Source organism: Primulina eburnea, chromosome 11 (assembly GCF_022965805.1).
Source record: "Primulina eburnea isolate SZY01 chromosome 11, ASM2296580v1, whole genome shotgun sequence".
Lineage (NCBI taxonomy): Eukaryota > Viridiplantae > Streptophyta > Magnoliopsida > Lamiales > Gesneriaceae > Primulina > Primulina eburnea.
The window spans coordinates 4,888,335-4,913,713 of record NC_133111.1 but is presented as its reverse complement, the minus strand read 5'-3'; the positions used below and the strand labels follow the sequence as shown (position 1 = coordinate 4,913,713).

The 25,379-nt window shown below is 36.8% G+C and overlaps 5 protein-coding genes across 9 annotated transcripts; 3 read left to right on the top strand and 2 right to left on the bottom strand.

Annotated features, from left to right (window-relative positions):
• Window positions 1-229: 229 nt before the first annotated feature.
• On the top strand, window positions 230-7,838 carry LOC140804390 (uncharacterized). 2 transcript variants are annotated; one of them, XM_073160390.1, is made up of 10 exons: window positions 230-695; window positions 2,146-2,189; window positions 2,519-2,636; window positions 2,731-2,857; window positions 3,404-4,002; window positions 4,363-4,645; window positions 4,828-5,032; window positions 5,984-6,148; window positions 6,655-7,116; window positions 7,262-7,838. In XM_073160390.1, exons 1-10 carry the CDS (start codon window positions 515-517, stop codon window positions 7,541-7,543), a joined length of 2,466 nt encoding a protein of 821 aa, XP_073016491.1. In that variant the 5' UTR covers window positions 230-514; the 3' UTR covers window positions 7,544-7,838. The 2 variants fall into 2 exon arrangements, with proteins under 2 accessions (XP_073016491.1, XP_073016490.1); XM_073160389.1 differs by having other exon boundaries at window positions 4,753-5,032.
• Window positions 7,839-8,804: 966 nt separating this feature from the next.
• On the bottom strand, window positions 8,805-10,259 carry LOC140805054 (probable methyltransferase At1g29790). Its single transcript, XM_073161240.1, has one exon. It carries the CDS (start codon window positions 10,199-10,201, stop codon window positions 9,077-9,079), a length of 1,125 nt encoding a protein of 374 aa, XP_073017341.1. The 5' UTR covers window positions 10,202-10,259; the 3' UTR covers window positions 8,805-9,076.
• A 290-nt stretch (window positions 10,260-10,549) lies between these two features.
• On the top strand, window positions 10,550-13,654 carry LOC140805215 (uncharacterized). The gene is made up of 7 exons (XM_073161443.1): window positions 10,550-10,756; window positions 12,484-12,555; window positions 12,631-12,680; window positions 12,781-12,845; window positions 13,014-13,105; window positions 13,192-13,263; window positions 13,364-13,654. The coding sequence occupies exons 1-7, from the start codon at window positions 10,754-10,756 to the stop codon at window positions 13,397-13,399; spliced, it is 390 nt and encodes a 129-aa protein (XP_073017544.1). The 5' UTR covers window positions 10,550-10,753; the 3' UTR covers window positions 13,400-13,654.
• A 1,616-nt stretch (window positions 13,655-15,270) lies between these two features.
• LOC140804739 (protein REDUCED WALL ACETYLATION 1-like) lies at window positions 15,271-20,926 on the top strand. 4 transcript variants are annotated; one of them, XM_073160845.1, is made up of 16 exons: window positions 15,271-15,605; window positions 16,081-16,172; window positions 16,348-16,488; window positions 16,576-16,632; window positions 16,709-16,781; window positions 17,128-17,286; window positions 17,768-17,917; window positions 18,046-18,301; window positions 18,470-18,585; window positions 18,662-18,748; window positions 18,834-18,922; window positions 19,098-19,160; window positions 19,306-19,362; window positions 19,671-19,767; window positions 20,005-20,168; window positions 20,588-20,926. In XM_073160845.1, exons 1-15 carry the CDS (start codon window positions 15,570-15,572, stop codon window positions 20,158-20,160), a joined length of 1,629 nt encoding a protein of 542 aa, XP_073016946.1. In that variant the 5' UTR covers window positions 15,271-15,569; the 3' UTR covers window positions 20,161-20,168; window positions 20,588-20,926. The 4 variants fall into 4 exon arrangements, with proteins under 4 accessions (XP_073016946.1, XP_073016947.1, XP_073016948.1 ...); XM_073160846.1 differs by lacking the exon at window positions 20,588-20,926 and adding an exon at window positions 20,389-20,566; XM_073160847.1 differs by lacking the exon at window positions 20,588-20,926 and having other exon boundaries at window positions 16,351-16,488; window positions 20,005-20,182.
• Window positions 20,927-24,393: 3,467 nt separating this feature from the next.
• LOC140804549 (chlorophyll a-b binding protein 21, chloroplastic) lies at window positions 24,394-25,379 on the bottom strand. Its single transcript, XM_073160594.1, has one exon. It carries the CDS (start codon window positions 25,306-25,308, stop codon window positions 24,514-24,516), a length of 795 nt encoding a protein of 264 aa, XP_073016695.1. The 5' UTR covers window positions 25,309-25,379; the 3' UTR covers window positions 24,394-24,513.

The window sequence follows — 25,379 nt, the reverse complement described above, 5'->3', positions numbered from 1 at the left end:
TTCAATATTTTTGCATATATGAGCCGGATCTATATGTTTCGCTTCATAAGAGTTTTATTTTTTAAAAATGATTAACTTGATCTATAAGTATATTTTATAATAAATATCTATAGTGCAAAATAAGATTAATTTAGTCCATATTTAATTTATTTATTTCGAAAGTATATTATTGAATAGAATATAGTAATTTTTTGAATTTATCTCATTTTTTTTTGTTTTATAATATATAGATATTTAAAATTGAGCGAGAGAAGAAGAGAAGAGGGTTTTCGAACCGCATACATCTACGGATAAATCTTCCATTGGCTTGCGAATTTACATAATATTTCTCTTCTATCGGATTACTTGCATCCACTGGAAGTCTCCGAAAGTGTGTTTGTTTGTTTTCTACGAGGAAAATTACTCATTGCGTTTATCAATTTGTGCAAATAAAGTGAAGCAGGTGATTCAAGAACCGGAAAGGCGGAACTTTTGGCATTGCGAGATAGTTGTAGCGTTAGATCTGTTCGGAAATATGATGAGTACAAGCAGGCGAAGCAGCGGCGGTTCTGGGGTACAATCCATACCAGATGGGTCTCGGAAGATGGTGCAGAGTTTGAAGGAAATTGTGAGCTGTCCGGAGACTGAGATCTACGCTGCCCTAAAAGACTGCAATATGGACCCTAACGAGGCAGTCAATCGCCTCCTATCTCAAGGTATTTTTTCCCCTGGGAAATACCTAATCTTTTGAAGTTTTTTCGATGTGACATTAATTTTGGTTGTTTGGTATCCTGTTGTTTGGGGTTTAGTGGCTTAGGAAAAATAGGTATTTAGAAATTAGAGACTTGAAATATCTTTATGTTATATGAGGCCTATGTTTGAATTTATTTGGTTGATCCTCGTCTTCAAGATGTTTGAAGAAACGGTGTTTTAATTTTAGAAATGTACGAATTAGTTCACTTTTAGTATTTGTCAACTGACCCTATTTCAGTCATGAAACAGAATAATGTTCCTGATTCTTGTAGTGTTTGTTGGCATGATAATCGGCTAGCATTAGTGATTTAGTTTGCCGAGTTTCTTTCCTTTCCTTTTATTTATCTCGCTCAACTTTCTGTTGCAATTTGAATTCCCTCATCTTTATACACGTGATGACATGAAAAAATGTTACTTTTTTCTGAATCATTTACATTGTGAATTTTGGTACCTTGCTAAATCATGTAAAATAAGTAATCTTGGTCTTTGGGTGCATACTTATATGTCTTGACGTGTAGATTAGTAGTTGTGTGGATTAATGTTACATTTCTGTGAAGGCAAATATTCATGTTTCCTCTTTCTGTTCATAGTTGTCAAGGGCGCAAGGCGCGCCGAGGCGCACAAGGGCTCTGGAGCCTGAGGCGCAAGGCGCAAGGCGAGGCGCGCGCCTTACCGAAGCAAGGCGCACGTTTTTAAATTTTAAAAAAAATATTTATCTTAGATTAATATATATTAAAATATGAAATAATTAAGTTACAATGTCACACAAAACAACACATAATTAATAAGTTCATAATAATAAGTAACTTGATTAAAATTCTTCCATCATCCACTGTCGTCGCGTTGTTGGATGTAATTCTGTTGCAGTTTTCAAAGCTCTTGTCGCTTATTTAATTTGTTAACTGGGCTGCTAGGGTTTGGGGTTGGGGTCGGCCTTTTACATTTTAAGTTAATACTAAAAAAAAACAGAGAAGTTACATTTTAAGTTAATATTACAAAGGCGTGCCTAAGGCGCGCCTGAGAGCCTTTTCCGCCTGGGCTCGCCTTTGTAAATTGTTGAGCCTGGGATTGCCCCAGGCGCAACACCCGCGCCTGAGGCGAGAGGCGCTCGCCTTTGACAACTATGTTTCTGTTATGACTTGATTGGGTTAAACCTTTAAGATGAAAAAGTTTCCTTTTATTGCTACAACAATGGAATTTTGTTTATCTTTCGATTGTTTTATTGTTTTTGCAGATGGTTTTACAGCAGAACCTGATTTTTTCGTAAACAGAATATTTACGTCATTTTAGCTTTTTGGCAAGTTTAATTGCAAAACTAAAACAATGTCACTTTCTGTGGTATATTAAGAGCTAAAATTTTGTTACCTTTATTTATTTGACCTTATTTCTGATGCGGTGGTTGTAATTGTTTAGATCCTTTTCATGAGGTGAAGAGCAAACGAGAAAAGAAGAAAGAGGTTCGTGAATTACATCAATGCTTTTCACTGCTGGTTCTGTGGTGACTCTCCTCTTTCTTAAAATATTAATTGAGAAAAAGGCAGGTTCATCACCCTGCAGGGGTAGTTCGTTGGCTTCTAGAATTCTCAGCCATGTGTTATAAGAGTGTGGATACATACATCTGGGTTCACTTGGGGGCAAAGCATTCTGGAAACAAAATGATTCATTTTCTCTTCTTGAATATCACCCTTAAAGCCATAATTGCTTGGTTTTATCACGACGTTTTGGATTAATAATTCATATACATATGAAAGTTGGTAATTTTGTTTTTCTTTTGTACTTTTTTTAGGGCAAAGATACTACTGAATCTAGGCCTCGTGGTACTAACAACAGTTCGAATCGAAATGGAAAGAATGCTGTTGATCGATACCTTGGTCGTGGCAGTTCAGCACCATACAGTTCCTATGGTACTTTTAACTTCTGTACAATTTTTAAGTCGATCAATTGTAAGTATAATCGAGGACATTGAAAACCTATTGGATCATACATCTTCCTTGTCAGAGTCAGCTCCTATTCATGGAAAGGTGGCTGATAAGAAAGAGGATGGATCAACTCTGCATATGAGCTATTTATCTTCAGCTCCAGTTGTTGCCGGAAATAACAAAAGCAGTGGTCCTCCTGGCCTCAGGTTGTTCCCATTTGACCATGTCAAAGCACATCTTGTAAAGTTTGTATGAGGTTGTCTCAAGGGTCGTAAAACTTATCATTTTGAATTGACAGACTACTGTCTGGTATTCTGAAACCTTTGTTCTTGTTGGCCTTCTTAGTAGAGATGGTGCCAACTGCCCTTTTTTCCTTTTTAGTAATCCACATTTTTGCTGTTTCAGCTTCTGTGATATATTAAAAGTTGAAACCTATTCCAACAGAAATGTAAAAGACGTGCACACATGCTTATTGTACTGTATTCTAGCGATCATGCACCATTTACCTTACAGTTGGATAGTTAGGTCTTAAGATTTAATTGTTTTGTTATATGCAAATCATGTCTTCATTTTGGTGATGCTTTAACCTTTATACTTTCTTGTGTTTGTCTGCCTACTCTGTGATGTAAGGTTTTCAAAAACCTTAAAAAAATTTCTTTGCCAGCAGTCATATATTTGTAGTGCTGGCTCTTTGCTTTTGATGGTCTTTCACATCCATTGCTTACTCATTTTTATTGTGTCATATGTTGCAGTGGTGTCTCCATTGACAGTGAGCCATCAGACACCCAGCTATCTTCTGGATTTCAAACTGCATGGGGCGGTGTTCCTAATCAGTTGTCTATGGCTGACATTGTGAAGATGGGTAGACCACATAATCAAGCACCTAGTGCTCCAAATGCATCTCATTATAATATGATTGACCAAAATGTCCAGGGTCCTATGACAGCTGCATTACATCAGAATCTGAGATTTTCAGAAGATCAAGTTTCTGATGTTCACGATTCAATAGTTTCTTTGGCCCAACAGGTTCCCACCAACGATGACTGGCCAACCATTGAGAAGCCTGTCCCTAAGAACATACTTTCTTTATCGGAGTATCATGTCGATTCTGAGCCGCACTCTGAGCCATATGATGCTTCTGTCAACAGTATTAGTCAGCAGTTTGAGTCCGAAGAGGTCCAAGATGCAGAAGATGTTGTCAATCCTGGAGCAAATGATGTAGGATCTGCTTCTATCTCCGGTAGGTTGATACAAGAGGATGAGTCAGGAGCTGCATCTATTTTTGAGAATGACTTACGTGAGAACACGGGTTCGTTCCAGCATCAAGTTTGTGATTTCGAGCATCATGAAGGTGAATTTTCTTGAATTTCATTCTACTTCAGCTCTTAAATAATAGGTGTATTCCTCCCTTGCAAGTTTGATGATTATAGATTAATTTTTACTAAAGTAGATTTTGGCATAAGCAATTAAAATTCGAAAATGTCACTAATGATTCTTTCTTAGTAAATTAAGTCATTCGATTCTAATCCTTATTTTTTAGTTATGCTAAATTAAAAAAATGAATCTTGTGTTACTTTAATTGAGGATTTCAAGATGTGTGGATATCTATGTGGCAAACTATTTTGTTTTACACCTGTGTGTGTACTAATATTTGTGGTTCAATAAAGGTTATTGTTTTGAAAGCTGACTCCTTAATGTGATATTGTTTCAGATGAATCTGGTGCTTTAGTGTCATCAGTCTCCAGAAACCTGGAACAATTAAATATAAAGGACGGGAGAGGATTGCCATCTGAAAGAGATGGTCCATCCGTTATAATTCCTAAACATTTGCTCGTTCAAAATGTGGACTGCTCACACTTGAGCTTTGGTAGTTTCGGGTCTGGCATCAGTGCTGCACATTCTTCCGGGCCTATGACATCTGTGCCTTTAAAAATTTCTTTGGAAAAGACACATGGTGAGGCTGATTTGTCATCAGTTGGGTATACAGACTCTAGGTATATAAATTATTTATCTTTAGGAAAATGTTGTTCTTTTTCATGTTAATATGATAAGTATTCATGCTCCAAATATTTTTCATCCCAAATTCCCAATTTTGTCGCAGAAATACTGTGTATTTTGTTGATGATTCCATCCGAAATACTTCTGATGGTAATTTATTTCATACGCCTGGTGCAAGTTCTGGGAGTTATGATGCATCGTCTGCATCACAGCCAGAAGATTTGAAGCCAGAGCATGCTGAAGTGGCTGATGGAAACCAGTATCCCTTTCAAGCACCCAACTCTGATTATACCTATAATGAGGTCCAACAGCTGAATGCAGCGTTCAGTCAGTCCCAAACAAGCTCCCAGATGCAAACACTTACTCCCTTTTCTAACGTTATGGTATTACTACATATTTGAGACGTTCTCTTTGAAGATGATTCTTTTGATGACTCCAGTGTCATTATGTTAGGTGTCCTAAGGTCTGGATACATTGCTTGTTTTGTTGTCGGCAAGTAAGAAAGGAAAATGAAAATGATTCGATTGACATTTGTACATTCATTATCTACCCTTTTTTGGTTCCATAGATTTCAAAGTTTATATTCTTTCTGTGTTTGTTTTCATATATCATGTCATCTGTGTTTGTTTGCATGTATCATGTTATTAGGGGTTTTATGGTTATCAACTTCTCTGCATTTAATAAGGATGAGGTTCCTACTTTATACAGTTGTTTCGTAGGAATCTGATACATTTAAATGCTTGTTACAGATCTTCCTTTGTTTAATACTCTTCTTGCATAGTTCTTTGACGAAATTCAAACTCTGGTTTTTTAAATGTTATTGTCAATTAATCGATATAGTTGGGCATAAAGTTATACTACCTAAACGAATCTGTTGATACGAGTTATGTTGGAATCTGTTGATATCAGTTTTTGCCTTGCTATTACCGTGTATTTGTGTGCCTTTGAGCTAGTTTTTCGAGGAGTTTAGGTGCTTATGATTCTCTATGTATAGTTTGCACCCTCTGATTGTTTAGTAAAGCACTCTAAGTTGGAAACTGCGGGGTAGATATAGAGTTCAAGAAGTGGTGATATCTGTATGGATCTTCAATTACATTATGATGATTGAAACTTTGGTGTTTTTTATTCCAGTTTTTTTCATTCTTCACTCACTGCAGATTTTATATCGACACTATCTCTGTGATAATCTGTTGCTTTTCGTAGTCTATTATGCTCGTTTTTTCTATTTTTATTTTATGTCATCGTTCTTTTCATTTTTGACTTCTACTGGGATAAAGTTGCTCTATTATTGAAATTTTTCCTTGGATTTGTTTCTTGTATTGTTACCTTGACAGCAATCATACACAACACCATTGCCAAGTACACTTCTGGCATCAAATGTACCTTCCAGTAGGGAATCTGATCTCCAGTTCTCGCCATTTTCAATGGCACAATCTTTATCAGCTAAATATGGCCATTCTGTCTCTTCTGTTGGTGGCTCAGCAATTTCTATGTCTGAGGTAACCCATGTTAATTTCGTAGCTGGAACTTTTCCTGTCATTTTCCCTTCCAATTGTATGCATCTTGTTACCACTTTGTTTTGGCAAACATTATTGATCTCCAAAATATTTGGATTTGCCATTTTGTGGGTTTAATTTCATAATTCCTGGATTATTATATTATAGCAATCTATCAAATAAGCTTGTTTTGCATCACTGCTGCCCAAGCCCCATCATCATTGACAAATCACTTCCTTGCCTGCCACTGTCAACCAATGCCTAACTTTCTGCTGTAGCGTCTGTCATAATCTAGTGGGTAATTTTGTCTATTATTGTATGAACGAAATAACTGGACATGTACATGAATCCCGAATGACACATTGGGCATAATTGCATAAACAAATGTATGACCACCTTCTCATCAGAAAAATTTCAACCTCTTTAAGGTATGGCTGATAGAGTTGTGATAAAAAACTGATTGTTTCTGACCAAGTTCAGTAGCTGATTGTGTAATTGGTATCCTACAGGCTTTAAAGACTGCCGGTTTTTCATCAATGCAGTCTTCTCCACAGGCCATTTCTGGAACTAATGTTGCCGCTGGACCTCCTCTTCCTCAACACCTTACCATGCATCCATATTCCCAGCCCTCTCTTCCTTTGGGACCATTTACCAACATGATTAGCTACCCATTCTTGCCTCAAAGTTATACTTACATGCCCTCTGCTTTTCAACAAGCATTTCCAGGCAATGGTACATATCATCAATCTCTGGCTGGAGTACTTCCTCAATATAAAAATAGCATTTCTGTAAGTAGTTTACCTCAGTCATCTACAATTGCTTCTGGTTATGCTGCCTTTGGGAATTCGACCGCCATTCCTGGAAACTTTCAGATGAATCCACCTTCTGTCCCATCTGGTGCAACTCTAAGTTATGATGATGCTTTGGGTTCCCAATACAAGGATAACAATCGCCCGATGTCGTTACAGCAGGTATGCTGCAATGGCTTTAAGAGTGCTTAAATGGATTCTTATACATTGATGATTTTCAAGCTCCATATTTTCTCCATAGAAGTGAAGCATATTTATTGAATCAGACTGACTGAAAGGCTTATGAAATAACTGAATTTACTTTCAGAATGATAACTCGACCTCGTGGCTTCATGGGCTTAATTCTAGAACAATGTCAGCTGTTCCAGCCAATACATTTTATAATTACCCGGGGCAAAATCAGCAATCTGGTGGATATGGGCAAAGCCAGCAGCCACCACAGAATTATGGAACTCCAGGCTACCCTAATTTCTATAATCCTCAAGCTGTCACTTCACTTGATCAGCAGCAGCAGAATCCAAGAGAAGGGTCACTTGGCAGCTCCCAAGGTCAACCTAACCTATCTCAGATTTGGCAAAACGGCTACTAATCTCACCACCTCCTGCTCTTTCCAGGCTTGCAGTGAGTTTGAAATAGGCCTTTCAAGGAGCTCGATATGATTTGACTGGCCTCTACCCCATGCTTTGAGCTTGTATTTACGTGTTTATCGTTGTTGATGCAATGTGGGCATGGGTGTTGTTCGCCTGTCGGTGGAGACCCTTTTTCTGTTCCACTCTTAAATTTTTCTTTAATTTAGTTTCAATCCTTTGAGAAATCTTATCTTGTTAACTTTGCATAAGTTGAATGTCTAATCCTGGTTCTGCATCTTTTAGAAATTGGAATCATCCCCTGTTGATATTAACTAGTTTTTGGCTGATAATCGAGTCCCTGGTTTTTCTGGATACGACAGCTGAGAAAGTTGCTTCTGAATTCATGTCACATAACCTGCATCAATGTTAAATGTGCTTGTGTCCATAAAATCTCGCACTTAAATAATTTGGTTTAGCTGAGAACTTATTAGTGGATGTTTGCATGCATTAATTAGAGAAGTATCTTAGTGCTTCGTCAACTTTGGGTGAAGACGGTTTAGTTACAGAACTGGAAAGCATGTACTAGTATAATCGTTTTTGGACAAGAGTCGCAAGTGAACCCATCGATAAATTGGATTATGCAAGTACTGGAAGTCAACTATCTGGTGGAGCAGGTTCTTGAAAGAAAGCGATTATGTATTTATTCTTTATAAAAATATCCTCAATTAGTCACTTTTTAAAGAGGTTTAAATCATTCCCTTGTACTCGAGCTTGTAGTCAATGTAATTGGTACAAACCCACAGTATACAAGCAACGTGAAGATCAAGTTGGACATATCAAATTGAAATACTTGAGAAAGCGAGTGTGATCATGTACAGTTAGAGTTGAGTAGTCCAAACACTATCAAGATTCAAGACTATTACAACATTCACTCATTCACACCATAAGCTACATTCCAAGCATGTCAAACTTCGACCCAGTGAAATTATACTCGATGGTTTTGATAGCATCCGGGCTAACCTAAATCCTTTCTTCTGAAGTTCCCCATTCCAGATGCCTGATAATGAGGCTAACAATTAATGATGTGATCAACTAGTGAGGATCAACGCGAACTTTTGCATAATTTTCGTAATATGCTGAGCCATATCGAGATATTGAGAAAATATGAAGGAATTCACAAGGGTGCATCAGACATTAATCATAATTTGGTTGATCGTCATCATTTTATAAAGAAACTTAGATTAATAGTTAGCTGAATCGAGTTTGCAAGGCCCCCAACCATGGATCCGGAGAGTGACATTTATTCTTTTGCAGCTTTCTCTCCAACAGTTTTACAACATAGAGATCAAATGCCAAAATCGTAAAATGATAACAGGCTAAAGATAAATAGATTTTACAAATGAATTCTGCAATTTCGTGTTCTAACTCCAATCACATGGATCATGAATGACATCTTGTCATACAAGGAAACCAGGTATTCAATATCTTCGTTCCAAGCCAGAACTAAGATACATATCACCAAATCTAGGATAAATTTACCTTAAATGGGTGACTTATGATCTTGTCAACGGCTTCTGCAAGAGGGCGGTCATATAAACTTCCCCATTCTTGACCCCGCTGGAATCCGTCTTGTTTCCCACAGCCCACTTAACCTTCTTGTACCCCAACTTACCTATCAAAGGTGTAAACACTTTCTCAAGATCTGCTCTTTTGCTGAAGAAATGATCCAACAACAAGTACCCTCCACCCCTCAACACCCTATCCACGTCAAAAAGCAAGAACTCCATAGATGTGATGGGTATCCACCGGTTTACGGCATGCCCACACCGCACAAGATCCATCACCCCATCAAACATCGGCAGCCTCTGCTGCAAAGGCACATGGAGTGGCACTAATCCCCTAATTGCCACAGCCTCGTTATACGGCGCACCAAGATTCATTGTAGTGGTTACTACTGTAGCATTCCGCAGCTTCATTTGAGCCGCAAACGTGCCGGTACCACCACCAATGTCGAGCGCGAGACGAATGGTACTTTTAGCTGAAGCAGCTAGCTGAAAAAGCTGTGAAATTGGGAGATCAAGATCTGATTTGTAAGTCAAAAATTTTGATTGCTCAGTTTTCATGTCAAAACCCAAGTCGGGTTTCATCCCGGAAAAGCAAGAGAAAGTCTTGCAGCTGTAATGGCCGAGTAAAGCTGTCTTCTCTGGGAGAGCCGAGAAAGGGTTGGTGGGAAGTGAAGTGGGGATACTGGGAAGGGTTCTTGAAAAGCAGCGGCGGCGGGGGAGAGGGTGGCAGCCGCGGAGAATGAGATCCTCGGCAATGGGAGCATCATCGGGGCAAACTGAGAAGGGTGTGTAGGTCATGTACTGGTGGAGGAGTTTGGGGTGATCTCTGCAAGAGGAGGCTATAGGTAATATACTGGTGGAGAGGAGTAATTCTGAGGGGGCGGAGGCGGTGGAGGAGGGTGTTTTCTTGGTCGGTGGAGTGGAGGACTGAAGGGTGGTGAGGTGGTTGATGGTGGCTCGTATGGTGGAGAGCTGGTGGATGAGGTGGTCGGGGACAGGAGGAGCGGCGGCTGGACTGGAGTTGACGGTGGAGGAGAGGTGGTATAGGGATAGAATGTTGGTGGCAACCATAGCCAGTAAGAGGAGCAGATTTAGACCCATTGTGAACCCCATGGATCTAAGATTTTCTTGATCTGCTGCTCTTTTCTTCTTCTTATTAAATCTTAACTCACTATTACAAATAATTTGTTGTCATAAATAGTATTAGAAATTAAAATAATATTTATTTGTTAATTTATGGAATATTTTGTAATGATTGATTAATATTTCAGTGCTAAAATATATTTGGAAAAAAGGTTGTTTCACAACAAAAATACACTTGTAAACATATAATAATATCATTAGCTTATGAGATTTGATATTTACGTTTTATTTTGTATCATATGAACTTTTATTTTATATATTAAATATGTGTCAAATTTATTTACAAATAAAATACAAATAATAAAAACTGTTATCAAATTGTTGTAGCACGAGTTTTTAAGAAGCAAGAGCGATTGAAGGGAACTGTATGGAAAGCAAGAGAGAGAACCCGGATCCGAATCACCGCGTTATTCGGACGCTAGCGCGGGCCCGTGTTCTTCCCACTGATAAATATTTCTTAATTTTCATCTTTTTGATGATTATTTTCCTCACAAGCAGTGGCTTTCTAATCTGCAGAAACTAATGGTAACCATTTCCTCTTTCTCTATGATCGAAATTTCTTGTAATATATGTCTCCAATTGGTTATGAAATTTTTTGTTAGGGTTTCTTGCCACAGCTTTGTCTCATTTGTTTTGTTTTTTTTATTGAATCATGATGGCGCTTTGTCCTTCTCTTTCATACCTCGTGCTTTCTGTTCTCGAAGATTTTCTGTGCATTAACGGAAATTTTCAGTTCGTAATTTGGGAATATTGGGCATTTTGCTTATCATGTGTGTCTTGCTCATATTGTTTGCTGAATTTAAAGCTTTTTTTTCCCTTCTGAATTTCCTGTTTCGGAAAAAATAGATGATTAAACTATAAATGGACTTATATGGTGTGGACTGTGGACTTAGAAGACCTGTAGCTTAGTCTTTTTTTATTATTAGTATATTGGGGGTTGGGGTGCTTTTTGTTTTAAGCTAGTTCGAACCTAGGTCTCTGTCCTGTTGGGAGAGGTTAATGCCATTGCACCACTAGGGGTGGTGGCTGTAGCTTAGTCTTTTGGTTCCAAACATAATTTCCTATTTGTAGATCTACTCAAAGTGCTAGTTAGTTGTTTTGAAATCAGGGGCAGTAAATATGTGGAAGAAAAATTAGACAGGCGGACAAATTTTGTGTTCAAATAATTCGAAGAAATCCACTCGACTTTTATGAATGCTTTTCGAATCCTATAACTGGTATTTGTTGTTATTGTTATGAATATGGTTTCAAGTTCCTATTTTTCAAAATGATTTGAGATCACTTCTCCCTATCCTTCTTTTAAATAAAATCTTTTAATCTGAATACATTCTTAGAGCCTCGGATAGCATGCCTTCATTATATAGCACTGGCCTGGTCCAGTATGATTCATTTGGTTAGCCCTATTTCTCAGGAAGTTACGCAAGTTAATTTATCAGGGCTTCCAATTGAATGCCAAAAGGATCTAGATTTTGACAAGTTTGTTTCGGTTGCAAATTCTCAATAATTTGCTTACAATATTGCGTATAAAAACTCAAAATATATTCAATAATTCGTCAAAAGCTTGTACATTATGTATACATTAATGGGTTAACTTAAATCAAACTGCATGGACCTAGAATAATACTTAACTAGCCCATCAAGCCCGGAATTAAGATTTTTACTCTTGTATTTGAGCTAAGTGGATCCACTTCGGCTCTTCCTAATTAAATTGGCTCAAGTTGCTAACTTGACCCACCAACTCTTAAATTATCCCATTAAGACCCCTAACTCTTAAATTAATTATCCCATTATTGGATCTCAGTTAGGCTTCTTAACTTCTTGAATTAGATCCAGTATGCCACAGTTTTGAATAATGACAGTCATGAGCTTTCCAAATGGTTGATTTCCAAATTATTAGAAATTGGAATTGGATGGTCCCCTTCAATAATTATATGGTATTGTCGAGAAAATGCATAAAAACTGTGGATGGAAATAAGTCAGGAATCCTAGTTTCTATGTTGTAATTTAAATAGCTCCTCTGCATGAAATGATCCCTTCTTCCCCTCAAGAAAGTCAAAGAAGGTATGGGAGAATGGAAAAGAAATCGGGTCAGGTGATATTGTATTATTGTCTAGGTAACCTTCAATTGGTTTTGTGCCATAATTTGTTAATGACGAGTTGGGAGTAACAGAATGTTACTCCTTACTGTGCAGCAGAACATCTTATTGATTTGCTATAAAAATCTTTGTGATCCCAATTTTTTGTATTTCCAGGCTGACCCAGAATTAGAGGCCATCAGGCAAAGAAGAATGCAGGAGCTAATGGCTCAGCGTGGTGGCGGCACAGTATGACTAAATATGTCCTTGCTTTCTGTCCATTTTTTAGTTTATATGTATGCTGATGGACTTGTTAATTTGTAGGGTAATCATCAGAACCCTGAACAGCAGAAAGTCCAGGAGGATGCTAAAAGGTGAACTCTCCCGGCTTCTTTTACTGTTTAGGTTGTTATGCAATTACTGATGTTTATGTATGTGTTGGAATATCTGAACGGAGAAATTTGATTGAGCTAGGGAGGCAGAGGAACAAAGGCAAATGATGCTTACTCAGCTGTTGACATCAGAAGCACGAGGGAGACGTACGTTGGATAATGAATAGGGCTTCATTACATTGTGTTATTTCATAATCTAAAGATCCTTGTCTCATGTTTCTATTGAAAGTTTATAACAAATAAGCATTTTTATGCTTCACGCTCTATTCAAATTTGATATATGATTTATTTATTTTAATATATTTGTGTTTGCAGTTGCTCGGATTGCACTAGTAAAACCTGAGAAGGCCAGAGGAGTTGAGGATGTTATCATAAGAGCTGCTCAAATGGGTCAGATTACTGAGAAGGTACCTAGCTCTTTGCTACATGGTATATGCATTTCTCTCGGTGTTTGTCCTATATTGCAACCCAACGAACTCTGACTTTGATGCAGGTATCTGAGGAGAGACTCATATCATTGCTTGAACAAATCAACACCCAAACTAATAAAGAAACCAAAGTAACAGTAAGTCAAATTGTCTCTAATTTTATGGCAGTCTTCTCTCATTCACTGCAATTCTGTGATTCATTCACTAATCATCCAGTTCTATTCTGAAATTTCCCAGATTAAGAGGCGCCAAAGTATTCTTGACGATGACTAGACTAGACGTAGTTCGGTGATCGACCTCGTGTTTATATGGATTGCTTGTACAATTCATAGAGATGAAGATCGTGAGGGGAAAAACATCTTTCTTATGTATTTATCGATGTCTTATCTAGATTCTCCTTTCATATCATGCGTGAGATATCATGCTATTGACTTGGAAGTGACGGCTGTGAGTTCGATGTAGAATTTTGAGAACTATGCTGTTGACTTGTTTAGTGTGTTTTATCCATGGATATGGATTTATCATACACTCTTCACGGTGCCATCCTTCTAATCAAACGGTGGCTAAGAGTACTAAAATTAATGGGATAATCTGGTCAAATCCCATATTTTTTAACTAAAATATTTTTTATCCAAATCTTTGAAAAAAATTATATTAATATTGGGTTCAAATCCCATGGGAGATGTCTTAATTAGTATAGATTTAGATTTAGATTTAGATTTAGATAAATAAATTCTCCACCCCATTATATAGAAAAATATAGTTATTATCTTATGTCATTCTTTCCCAAAAATTATTTTCACCCATTTTCTAACTCCCCTCCATAATAATTATTTAATTCGTTACTTCACAAAAACTTATTTTCATGGCTCAATAGACCAATGCCGAAATTTAAAATCCTTTGCTCCTTATCATTATTTAAACAAATATAAAATATAATGAAAGTACAATTGCTAAAATCTGATTATGACATCTATAGAAAAAGTCGAAACAATGACATTATTACTAGACAAAAATGTGTCTGACACGGTTTCACTAGTCGTATTTTGTGAGACATATATCTTATTTGAGTCACCTATGAAAAAATATTACTTTTTATATTAAAAATAATACTTTTTATTGTGAATACCGGTATGATTGACATGTCTCAAAGATAAAGATTGGTCTGACCATCTCATAAGAGACTTACTCTTATTACAAAATAACTTTTTGAAACGCATCTACTTAAATACCCTTCTCTAAAAATGTAATATTTAATTCTAAAATTACATTTTGTTTCAGGAAATTATTTCTTTCAACAACCTTTCCCAAAAATATCAATTTTGTGCAATCAATAAATTGTAATTATTTATTTCATGTCAATATTAAGAATGGGTAAAAATGAAAATTAGAACCTTCACTAGAGATATTTGTTGAGCTGCCATTAATGATCAATATTTCAGATATACATGAAATATAAGAAAACATTAATATATAGGATATTATTATGTTCAATGAATCAGCCATTAAGCCAAAATCAGGAACAAATTAATTACTCCAAACGGCTATTACTTTACAAATGTTTGTTTATGTCACACTAATCATGTTTATTTCGATGCAAATTGGCATTATAATCGTGTTTAAGTACCTATTTAATTCATCATCCTATTTAATTTATGGAATGTCTAAATTTATATTATTTAAATAAAATATCATATAATATCTAGTATTTAATCTATCTGATATATTAATTAATGTTTCACGAAAACTTTTATGGGCGGTCTCATGTATCAATTTTGGATGTGAGACATATCTTTTATCTGATTTCACATGTTTTAGTTTTCACAAAAACTTGTGAGACGATCTCACGGATCAATTTAGTGAGACGAGTCTCTTATTTGGACCATCCATGAAAGATTATTACTTTTTATGCTAAGAGTATTACTTCTTATTGTGAATATCAATAGGGTTGACCGGTTTCACATATAAAGATTCGTGAGACCGTCTCACAAGAGACCTGCTCTTTAGTTTTTGTGTCAAAAATATTACTTTTGACTCCAAATATGAAACCGATCGACTCATCTACTAAATATGAAAAATGTAACTTTTTTTAGTTATTACTATATAATTGAAATAAATGACATAATGAGGATTTGAGAAAGAGGGACACATCTGGACCGAGTGCTTGAAAACGACGACGTCCCTCACAAACCCCACTCCCTCATTCGTCCTCACTTAATGCTTCAGATCTCTGCAATTCTATTCTATTTTTGCTTTCATTCTTTAATCTCTTGTGTGTATATATGTATATATATTCCTGCAATCTCTTTATCTTCTCCACCAGCAGTTAAACTGTCTGGAGTTTGGAGTCTGTATACGTATTTTCGTGTTGCATTCGCTTGATCGACCAGAATTCTCTACACTTGCGTCTTGGATCGTTTGCTCGTTGGGATTTTACGAGAGAATGGCGGTGGGTTCTGGACCTGTGACGCCTGGGCAGGTATAGTGTTGATTTTTAGAAATTCTGGGCTGGTGATGGTTATTTCAGCTTCTCTTCTTGCATTGGCGGTGCATTTTAGTTAGTTTACGTCTCATTTTTTTTAATGTTGGCGTGCAGTTTTGGGAAGTTTGTAGTGTTTCTGTTTTGAATTTTCACTTGTAGTTCTTTTTTCGTTTCGTTTTCCTTTTTGTGGCGTGATTATAGTTTGTTTTGTTCTCTCTCTTATTATTATCAGCACTAGGAAGTGATGTTCGGTTGATCGATGGTATTGGGTTATTCACGTGTGATTGGTTGACGATATTTTGACAACTATTATGTAGTGACATCCGTTGCTTTGTTAGGTTATTTTTCTTGAATTTATTTTGTTTAAATCTGCTTTTGCTTTTTGCTTATCTGTACTGCTTGTTAAGTTTAATCTTTCCTTGAACTATGAATCACTAGACATACTGTGAAATCATTACTTATGATGTTTCAGGTGTCATTTTTGCTTGGTGTTATCCCAATTTGTATTGCATGGATATATTCTGAGTGGTTGGAACATCAGAAGTCATCATCCCCTTCAAAAGTGTAAGCGTAGATTGCTTCTTTTGTCCTCTTCTTACCTGCAGTCTACATATTTTCCATATCTTGAAGCATTATACATGGCAACTGAAATGTGTGGCTTTTTCAAGAACTGGAAGGGTAAAAATTAATTATTTTGCATTCTCGCTCCTGTTTTGGTACCGAGTTGCTTTCATGACAGTAGTCATTCGGATATAAATCTTCTCGAATTGGAAAATAAAATTGATAAGGAAGATGATCGAGCTGTGCTGCTGGAAGGTGGTTTTGCTAACTCAACTCCGCAGAAGTTGTCCACCCCGTCGATTAAAACTAACTTAATCAGGTGAGTGTGATGATTTTGAATGGTAAATTTGGATGGTTTTGTCACATTTAGAAGTCCTTCGACCTTTTTGTGGATTTAACATTTCAGGTTTCTCACAATGGAGGACTCATTTTTGCTTGAAAATCGACGACTTTTGAGAGCAATGTGAGTTTGTTTATTATTTTGATTTCATCGTATAAGGTTCTTTTCATATTGTGAATGATGTCAAGATCTTTTGCAGGGCTGAATTTGTGGGAATTATAGTTTATTTCTATTTGTGTGACCGCACAACTTTTTTTGCGGATTCCAAAAAGGTGCCTTTCATCTTTATCCATCCTTTAATTTTTGGAACTTTTCATTCATTTGTTTAAGTAATGTGTGCAGTAACATGATTCTGATATTATTTATTAGCATTTCATTGACTTCTATTGTTAATCAAGTGGCATAAGGAGAGATACACTGTTATTCTTATTATCAACTATATTTTAATGTATTTTTTTTCAACCTTTTAACCAACCATGTAAATGATCGTAATAGGTCTATAAACTAAAGCCAAATTGCTCCTATTTCTCATCTTTTGACTTGTAATACATGTTATACGTAAATTATACTCTTCCTCAGTCAGTGTAAGCTTATTATTTGTTTTTCCTTGTTGGACAGAGTTACAGTCGAGATGTATTCCTTTTTTTGTACATTCTTCTCATCATAGCTTCAGCAATGACATCTATCAAGAAACATAATGACAAGTCAGCATTTTCTGGAAAATCCATACTTTATCTTAATCGCCATCAGACTGAAGAGTGGAAAGGATGGATGCAGGCAAGTATTTGTGGCAAACCGTTCATATATATGGTTTAGAATCTTGAAAGAGTTGTGTGTGAAGCATTTATCTGGATTCTGGTTGAATACTAAGAAAGGAGAAAAACAGAATAAAAACTACTGCATTCAAGTTCTCTTTCATAAGTTGCACAGAAATGTTTAAGCTCTCGCAATGTTCTTTCTGCCAGATGGAAGTTGGGATTTTTTTACTTCGCACCTGTCTACAATTATCTTCTGTTCACCAGCATCTGATACTTTCATATCATTTTGATACTTTCTGTGTGTGTTATTTCTGTGCATTCACACTCTGTGTGCAAAGTTTAAGTTTTTCCTTTCCTATTATTATCTTCTGCTCGGCAGAAATCGGATACCTGTAGATCATTTTGATAAGTCTGTGTGGCTGCTCCTGCTGCGCATTTACAGTAACACGCCTTGTGCACAAGGCCTTTGACAGTTGTATGCCTTTTGCCATGTTTTATAGGTTCTGTTTTTGATGTACCATTACTTTGCGGCATCAGAAATTTACAACGCGGTTCGTGTTTTGATTGCTGCATATGTGTGGATGACTGGGTTTGGGAACTTCTCCTATTACTATGTTAGAAAAGATTTTAGTATTGCTCGATTTGCACAGGTGACATTGTAATCTGCTTTATATTTTTTCATTGAACTTGATTTTCTTATATTTTGTTTTCTTTTTACGTTGGATTTGGTTTATTAAAACAATTTTCTTAAGACAAATATGATTTGTTGTTTGTGCAGATGATGTGGAGGCTAAATTTTTTCGTGGCATTTTGTTGTATTGCTCTCAACAACGACTATATGCTTTACTATATCTGCCCAATGCATACTCTATTCACTCTTATGGTATATGGGGCCCTTGGGATTGGCCACCACTATAATGAGATAAGATCGGTGATTGTTTTGAAATTTTTTATGTGCTTCATTGTGGTGATTTTGGTGTGGGAAATACCTGGAGTTTTTGACATAATCTGGAGTCCTCTGACTTTTCTGTTCGGTACGTAACCATCAGTGACCTTGTACTTTTTGTGGTTTCCCATGGCAATTTTTTTAATGTGATGAGCATTTAATCATAATTGGTCAAAATGAGAAATTTAAATTTATTTTTAATTTCTAGTCTGATTTAAGCCTCAGCTGCCTGATTGTTCTTTTATCTTAATGACAGGGTACAGGGATCCTGCCAAACCAGATCTTCCATTAATGCATGAATGGCATTTTAGATCTGGGCTTGATCGCTATATATGGATCATCGGAATGATTTATGCCCATTATCACCCAAATGTACTGCCAAAGAGAGAGATTAAATTGCTGATGGTACCTTCTTTTGTGATCTCTTTAATCAATTTTATCCTTGTAGGTTGAAAAGTGGATGGAGAAACTGGAGGAGTGTGAGACTAAGCGGAGACGGTCAATTAAGATATCCGTCGTTACGGTCGCCTTAATTGTAAATCATTTCATTCACGAAACTGGATTTTGGATGATTCATATTTACTTCGAAATCTAATCTCTTGCTAATTTCCTGTTTTAAGCTGGGCTATTTCTGGTATGAATGCATTTACAAGCTGGACAAGATTGCTTACAACAAGCTTCATCCTTACACATCATGGATGCCAATAGCGTGCGAATCAATATTTTTTCTTAGTTTATCTACTTATTCCTAAATTATCTTTTCATTCTATTTGAGTGATAAATTATTTCTATAGTTGGCAAGAAAGAGGGCTTTATAGCAATGTCCAAAACCATAAAATTTAGTTTGCTGATCGGTGGAAATCATCTGTGTTTTTATCTTTCAGCGTCTACCTATGTTTGAGGAATTTCAGTCAGCATATTCGAAATTTCTCTTTGACTCTTTTTGCGTAAGTTTTGTTTTTTGTTATATTTTTATTTTAACTGTCTAGCTCTTTCAGTGAAAAAAATTGTCATCTTTTTTGGGCTAAAGCTAAACCCAGGGGTTGTTTTCCATTTTTTTTTTCTTGTTGTACCACTGTTTTTGATTACCAGGTGGCTTGGAAAAATTACTCTGGAAACCTACATTTCCCAGTTTCATATCTGGCTGAGGTGTGTGAGTTTATTCTCTTGCTTGTTTGTCGATATTTACTTATTGGAATGATTATTTGATACAAATTCCATTGCTTATACATGGTCTGTCATAGTAATGTATTCACTTGTTTGCTTCTATTAATATGATAAACGAGAAGTACTTTTTCCCCAGTAGAAGGCATATAAAATTTATTTTTAAAATGTTTTCAGTGCTTATTCCAAGATGTTTTCTTCTTGTTCGTCTGAGGAACTAGGGAGTTGTGAAATTTGCCACGTAGCTAACACTATCTAAATCACATGGCTAACGAGTTTCCTACAATATGCAGATCAAATATGCCAAATGGACAGCCTAAATGGTTGCTTTGTTTCATTCCAGATTATCCATTACTTAACTTCATGCTCACCACCTCCATTTACGTCTTGGTAAGTAAATTTCTGCTTTGTTCCAATTCTTTTCTCTATCTTTTCGATTGCAACTTGAGGGAGAGCAAGTTTTGTTCCTGCGGGGTTTGAACCCCGACCTCTCCCCCGATGGGGATAGGACTGTACCCACTTCACCACACGGGTGGTGGCTGTTTTGTTCCAATTCTTCAAGTTAATGACTGATTAAAATTTCCTTGCCTAATGGAATTTCTGTTTTCAATCTGTTCACCACCACAGGTGTCTTACCGGCTTTTTGAACTGACCAACACATTCAAGGGAGCTTTCATACCCACGAGAGATGATAAGAAGCTATTTTACAATTTTGTTGCTGGAACATGCATCTGTGTCGGTTTATATTGCATCGCATTAGCCCTTCTTCAAGTTACTCACTAACATGACAGGTTAGTTCTTTATCCCTGGATGATCATTGTATACTGTATAGTTAGTGATGAAAAAAGTTTGCCCGACAGGGTGCTTAAACACGCTTGATGCTTCTAACCCAGGATTCATTTCTCAAGTTCAACCATAAAAGTTCTTTAAGCAGTCAAAATTTCATCTGCTGGAACCATTAGAATTTTGACCTTGTGATTATTTTGTTGGACGAAATGGTTGAACCATAAGACATGAAGCCGTTAAAAGGTTTAAACATGGCATTAAGATGTGTTGAGATGACGCGTATCTGCAAGAAAAATACTATTTTTGGCTTTGTCATTGGATGTGGCTTGTCAAGCACCTGAACTCGAATGGTTCGGTTTTTAAGCGGAATCTCCATATACTATAGTTCCACTCTTCAGTTTATACATAATCATTATTTTTGCAGGAATTCTCTATCAAAAATGTGAAAGCGGAGCTGTTTGAAAAAGAGATATTGGTGACTACGGAAGTTGGAAAAAATACATGGACATTATGGTTATAGGAAAGGCCTTACCTCGGAACTACATGATGAGGCTAGAGCTTGCTACCAGTTTTGTTAAACATCGTCACAATCTCGATTTAGTTACGATAGTAAATCAGTTATTAGCTCGAATGTTAGCACGAAAAACTGATCATAGGAAAGCATGTCCAGGAACGTTTATTTCCACGTTTTTGCTCATTTAGTTCTGTTTACACATTCATGTATGATCGATCGATTTCGGTAAAACATAGTTTCATTTATTTCTACAGCGTTTCTTGATACTCGTGGATGGATTGTTGGTGCTTGATTATGGTTTGAAAAATCAAGCAACATTTGTGGGTGAGATTGTTATGTTCCGATGGAAAATCAGTGTGAAGGATAGACAATAGTTTACGAAGATAATGAGGTAGCCAAATTTATTACGTAAATTTGTGTTAATAAATTAATAATCGTAATAATCAAATAGTATTACATGATTTACATTCAAATTTGTCACAAAAAATTGTTTGGATGAGGTTCACAATTCATGAAAATTCGATCATTTCAAAGGCGAGCTACATTACGAGTCAACTTATTATTGTGTGACTTATTGAGTTAAAAGTGAAACGTATTTGAACGGACACCAGCTCATATTTGAAATTGTCCTAGTTCGTTAGGGGCTAGACCTCATTATTAACCAGGGGTCGGAAAAGTTCGAGCTCATAGTCTCTTTCAAAAAAGAACGAGCTCAAGAAAATATCAAAAGGGTCGAGCCCAATAAAATTATGATAAGGCCTAGCCCACAAACCATTCCATAATGGTCCAAACCATTATTGTGACTAAGACATACAAACGCAAGAGTAGTTAAGAGAATACGAAAATATTTTCTTCAGTGGATAAAGACTTTGATAAATATGAGATCTGATCGAATCTCATCGAGATTAGACGAGAGTCTTAGCCGTCATGGTTAAGGAGTCCTACCATATGATGTTTCTTATCTCTTTGGTTGCATTCCTTCGTAAGGTAAGAACATAAGTAAGATTCTACCCTAGCAAGAATCATACTTCAACAAGATAACTAGCCTCTCATGTTTCTATAAATGTCAGTATTTGATCACGGTTTTACGACATTCACACTTTCTCGCACACTCAGTATTAATATATTGCACTTTGCTCTTTGCTTTCATAATCATAACACCGACTTAAGTATAAGACGAGTCACGCCAGAAACTGTTAGAGTTGATGCCCTACAAGTCAATTGTTGACTAGAGATTTTATTGACTCAAGTGTAATAAACAATCTTTATTTTAATATAATTCATTTTTAATGGTTTGTTATTTCTTTATCTGTATACCCATGTGAACAACATAGATAAAGATCTTGATTATACTTTAATACAAATGAATCGTAATTCGATGTTGAAACTCGTTTGTAAACACTGTATGATCTAAAATTCGTTTCTAGTCGATTCGGCCGCCTAAAACATGGATAAAGGTCGCTTGAGCTCGAGACTAGCATCTGTGATGTTGTGTACTACGTTTCTTAGTAAGGGCATAGAGATGTGTAAACATGCAGATGGGTAGTCCTATGATGATTATACCGAACAACCCTCCTTCGGATTTTTCAAGTGGTTATCATTCATCGAGAGGATAAGTCCGTGGTTATGATTGTACACCATTAGTCCTTACGACCCGAGACAACACTGAGGCTCTATATGCTAGGGCTGTTCTTTGACTCGTTTACCGGCTCCAGGAGAGTCATCAGGTGGCGAGGTTGGGTACAGTTACGACACATATAGGAGCCAGTGCATTGTAGTCGGGGATTCACCGCTCACCTACGGGTGTGGATATCCTATGTGATCTGATGAAATAATAGTGCATGGAATATCTGGCCAGAGTACAAGATGTACGTTGGAGAAGGAGTTCTCCAAATAGTACACGCGATGCCACTATTATAGTATCACATAGTTATCGAATTAATATGCAACCCTCGATGAACCAATGGTTGCAGATTCGATCGGGATATATGAGATGAAAGGACCGTACTGTACGTTAATCATAATTGACTGGTTCTTGCAGGCACTATCAGTGATACCTAGGAGATCATGAGGCGATGCTACTAGACGCTCTTACCATGATCCGATGGGTGCAATCAGAAATGAGTTCTGACATTCTTGATCAAGGTGTTGATGAAAAGAATAGGCTAACTAGGGTAAGCCCGAATAAAGGATTATATCCCGAATCACAAAGAGTTGTGAACCCACGGCTAGTTGTATCCCTGAACCATTGAGGGTCACACAAACACTGGATCGTTTTGTTCCCGTTGAGAGAATGAATTCAAGAAGTTGAATTTATATTATAGTAAATTCCAAGAGTTGAATTTATGATAATTAAATTTTGAGAGAATAAATTCAAGGAGTTGAATTTATAAAATTTGAGGATTTAATTTATTAAACTGAAATGTTGGGTTTATTGAATATTAAATTTTGGAGGTGATGAAAATTCAAGTAGTTGAATTTATAATTTAAATAATAAATTCAAATGTTGAATTTATAATGTATTTAATTTATTAAGCTCAAAAGTTGAGTTTATTAATTAATAAATTAAATAAGGTGGTAATGTGTTTAATGAGCTTGTAGGAGTACAAGTCCAACATAATAAATAATTAAAGTTTTAATGGACCTTGATTAAATTAATTAAATTAGTTGGACTATCCCAATTAATTAAGTCAAGCTCATTAATGTTAATTATGTATTAGGTCATTGGATAATTATATATAGGGATTGAGAAGTCAAAACCCTAGCCACCGACCATCTAATTTTCGAGAATCATCCTCCAAAGAAAGAAAAAAATCGGCCACCTTCTTTTGAGCCGTCTCTCAAATAATCTTCTCCTACGTTAAATCTCTTCCAATATTTCTAGTGCAATTTGGAAGAGGATCATACAATTCAGTCGTGGATCTGATAAGAAGGAATCGAAGAAGGTTCGTAGGGAATCAACAAGAGCTAATCTGTTTATACCGGATTAGTTGAAGCCACGTGAATAATTCACAAAGGTATAATTTTCTAACATCTTATGTATGTTTTTGTTAAAATCATACGAGCGTCCAAATCAAATCATATTTTGATTGTCAAAATAAACAAAAATTTTAAAACTTCCGCTGCTTTTGGACGTGTAGAAAACCAGATCCAACAGAAACATCTTCGACGCTCCTAACCTTAATTTTGTCTATGCAAACCCATCAATAGTTACCCAGTCCCAAAAACTTGGAAGATTTGAAGATCTGTTCACCAAACTAAACCTAAGATAAAATTTTGGTATCATTAATATTAAATGTAAATTACATTTTCTAACCGAGGCAAAAAAAAAAAAGCACTAGTTTTTTAAAGCCCTTAATCGGTTCAAATTCGAAGATGAATTCGTTTAGGGTTTAAACTTCAACCTCATTTCATTCCATTCAAAGATTGCTATTGTACTATATTAACAGATATTTCAAGAATAGCTCCGCCTGATTCGTATCCCTGTCTCACGAGTTATACTTCTTTATACAGTGTGCAAATTCGTATTGGTTAAAAAATTTAAAGAAAATTCTTGTCGACATAAAATGAACCAGCCTTTGCCTCAGGAGTCATGTAGTTCGGGATTTACCTTCCTTCCTGTCACTTGAACGATTTTATAAGATTTCAATCCGTGTCAAATTGAGGGTGATGCCTACTAAAGTTGATTGTTGAAGTTAATGGATAAAGCTGAAATATAGCAAGCTTGAAAAAATTCATTTCTATTCAACTCAAAGATAGCATTGTATTCCAATAATTCACAAGTTTAGTTACAAATGGACGACAATCTCAATTGAGTGCGGTTTCAACAGTCAAATTCATTTTCCAGGGGTGAAGTTTGTAGCATATGCCCAGGCATTGTTGTTAACTGGGTCTGCAAGGTGATCAGCGAGGTTCTCCAACGGACCTTTTCCAGTCACGATGGCTTGCACGAAGAATCCGAACATGGAAAACATGGCAAGTCTTCCATTCTTGAGTTCCTTAACCTTCAACTCAGCGAATGCCTCGGGGTCGTCAGCCAGACCCAATGGGTCGAAGCTGCCACCTGGGTATATTGGGTCGGTGACCTCGCCGAGTGGCCCGCCGGCAATACGGTAGCCCTCAACAGCTCCCATGAGAATAACCTGAGAGGCCCAGATGGCCAAGATGCTCTGAGCATGGACCAAGCTTGGGTTGCCCAAGTAGTCAAGTCCACCTTCCTTGAAGATCTGAGATCCAGCCTTGAACCACACGGCCTCACCGAATTTAACACCATTGCGGGACAAGAGCTCTGGGAAGACGCAACCAAGGGCTCCAAGCATGGCCCATCTGCTGTGAATCACCTCCAGCTCCCGGTTCTTGGCGAAGGTTTCAGGGTCGGCCGAAAGTCCCGCGGTATCCCAACCGTAGTCACCGGGGAATTCACCCTTAAGGTAGCTCGGGGCCTCACCAGAGAATGGTCCCAAGTACTTGACGCGATCGGGGCCATACCATGGGCTGCCTGATGAAGCAGGCTTTGAAACAGTCTTCCTCATGGAAATCCTCCCAGTGCCCGTGATCTCGGAAGCAGATGGTGATTTGACCGCCTTTCCGGCCATGGCAGGGGAAGAGAGAGCCATCGTCGATGAGGCCATTGCTAGCTGTTGAAGGCTGGTTGCTGCTTATGGTATCTAAAGAATTAATGGTTGATTTGGTTGCGGGATCT

Excerpts from the sequence above, each read along its gene's own strand:
- LOC140805215 (XM_073161443.1), top strand. Across the intron at positions 12,556-12,630 it reads CTCAGCGTGGTGGCGGCACA|GGTAATCATCAGAACCCTGA; the intron begins GTATGACTAAAT and ends GTTAATTTGTAG. Across the intron at positions 13,106-13,191 it reads TGGGTCAGATTACTGAGAAG|GTATCTGAGGAGAGACTCAT; the intron begins GTACCTAGCTCT and ends ACTTTGATGCAG.
- LOC140805054 (XM_073161240.1), bottom strand. The coding sequence starts at position 10,201 with ATGGGGTTCACAATGGGTCTAAATCTGCTCCTCTTACTGGCTATGGTT.
- LOC140804549 (XM_073160594.1), bottom strand. The coding sequence starts at position 25,308 with ATGGCCTCATCGACGATGGCTCTCTCTTCCCCTGCCATGGCCGGAAAG.
- LOC140804390 (XM_073160389.1), top strand. The coding sequence starts at position 515 with ATGATGAGTACAAGCAGGCGAAGCAGCGGCGGTTCTGGGGTACAATCC. Across the intron at positions 4,003-4,362 it reads TGATTTCGAGCATCATGAAG|ATGAATCTGGTGCTTTAGTG; the intron begins GTGAATTTTCTT and ends ATATTGTTTCAG. Across the intron at positions 5,033-5,983 it reads CTCCCTTTTCTAACGTTATG|CAATCATACACAACACCATT; the intron begins GTATTACTACAT and ends TTACCTTGACAG.
- LOC140804739 (XM_073160845.1), top strand. The coding sequence starts at position 15,570 with ATGGCGGTGGGTTCTGGACCTGTGACGCCTGGGCAG. Across the intron at positions 18,749-18,833 it reads TCGTTACGGTCGCCTTAATT|CTGGGCTATTTCTGGTATGA; the intron begins GTAAATCATTTC and ends TCCTGTTTTAAG. Across the intron at positions 19,363-19,670 it reads CAGTTTCATATCTGGCTGAG|ATCAAATATGCCAAATGGAC; the intron begins GTGTGTGAGTTT and ends TACAATATGCAG.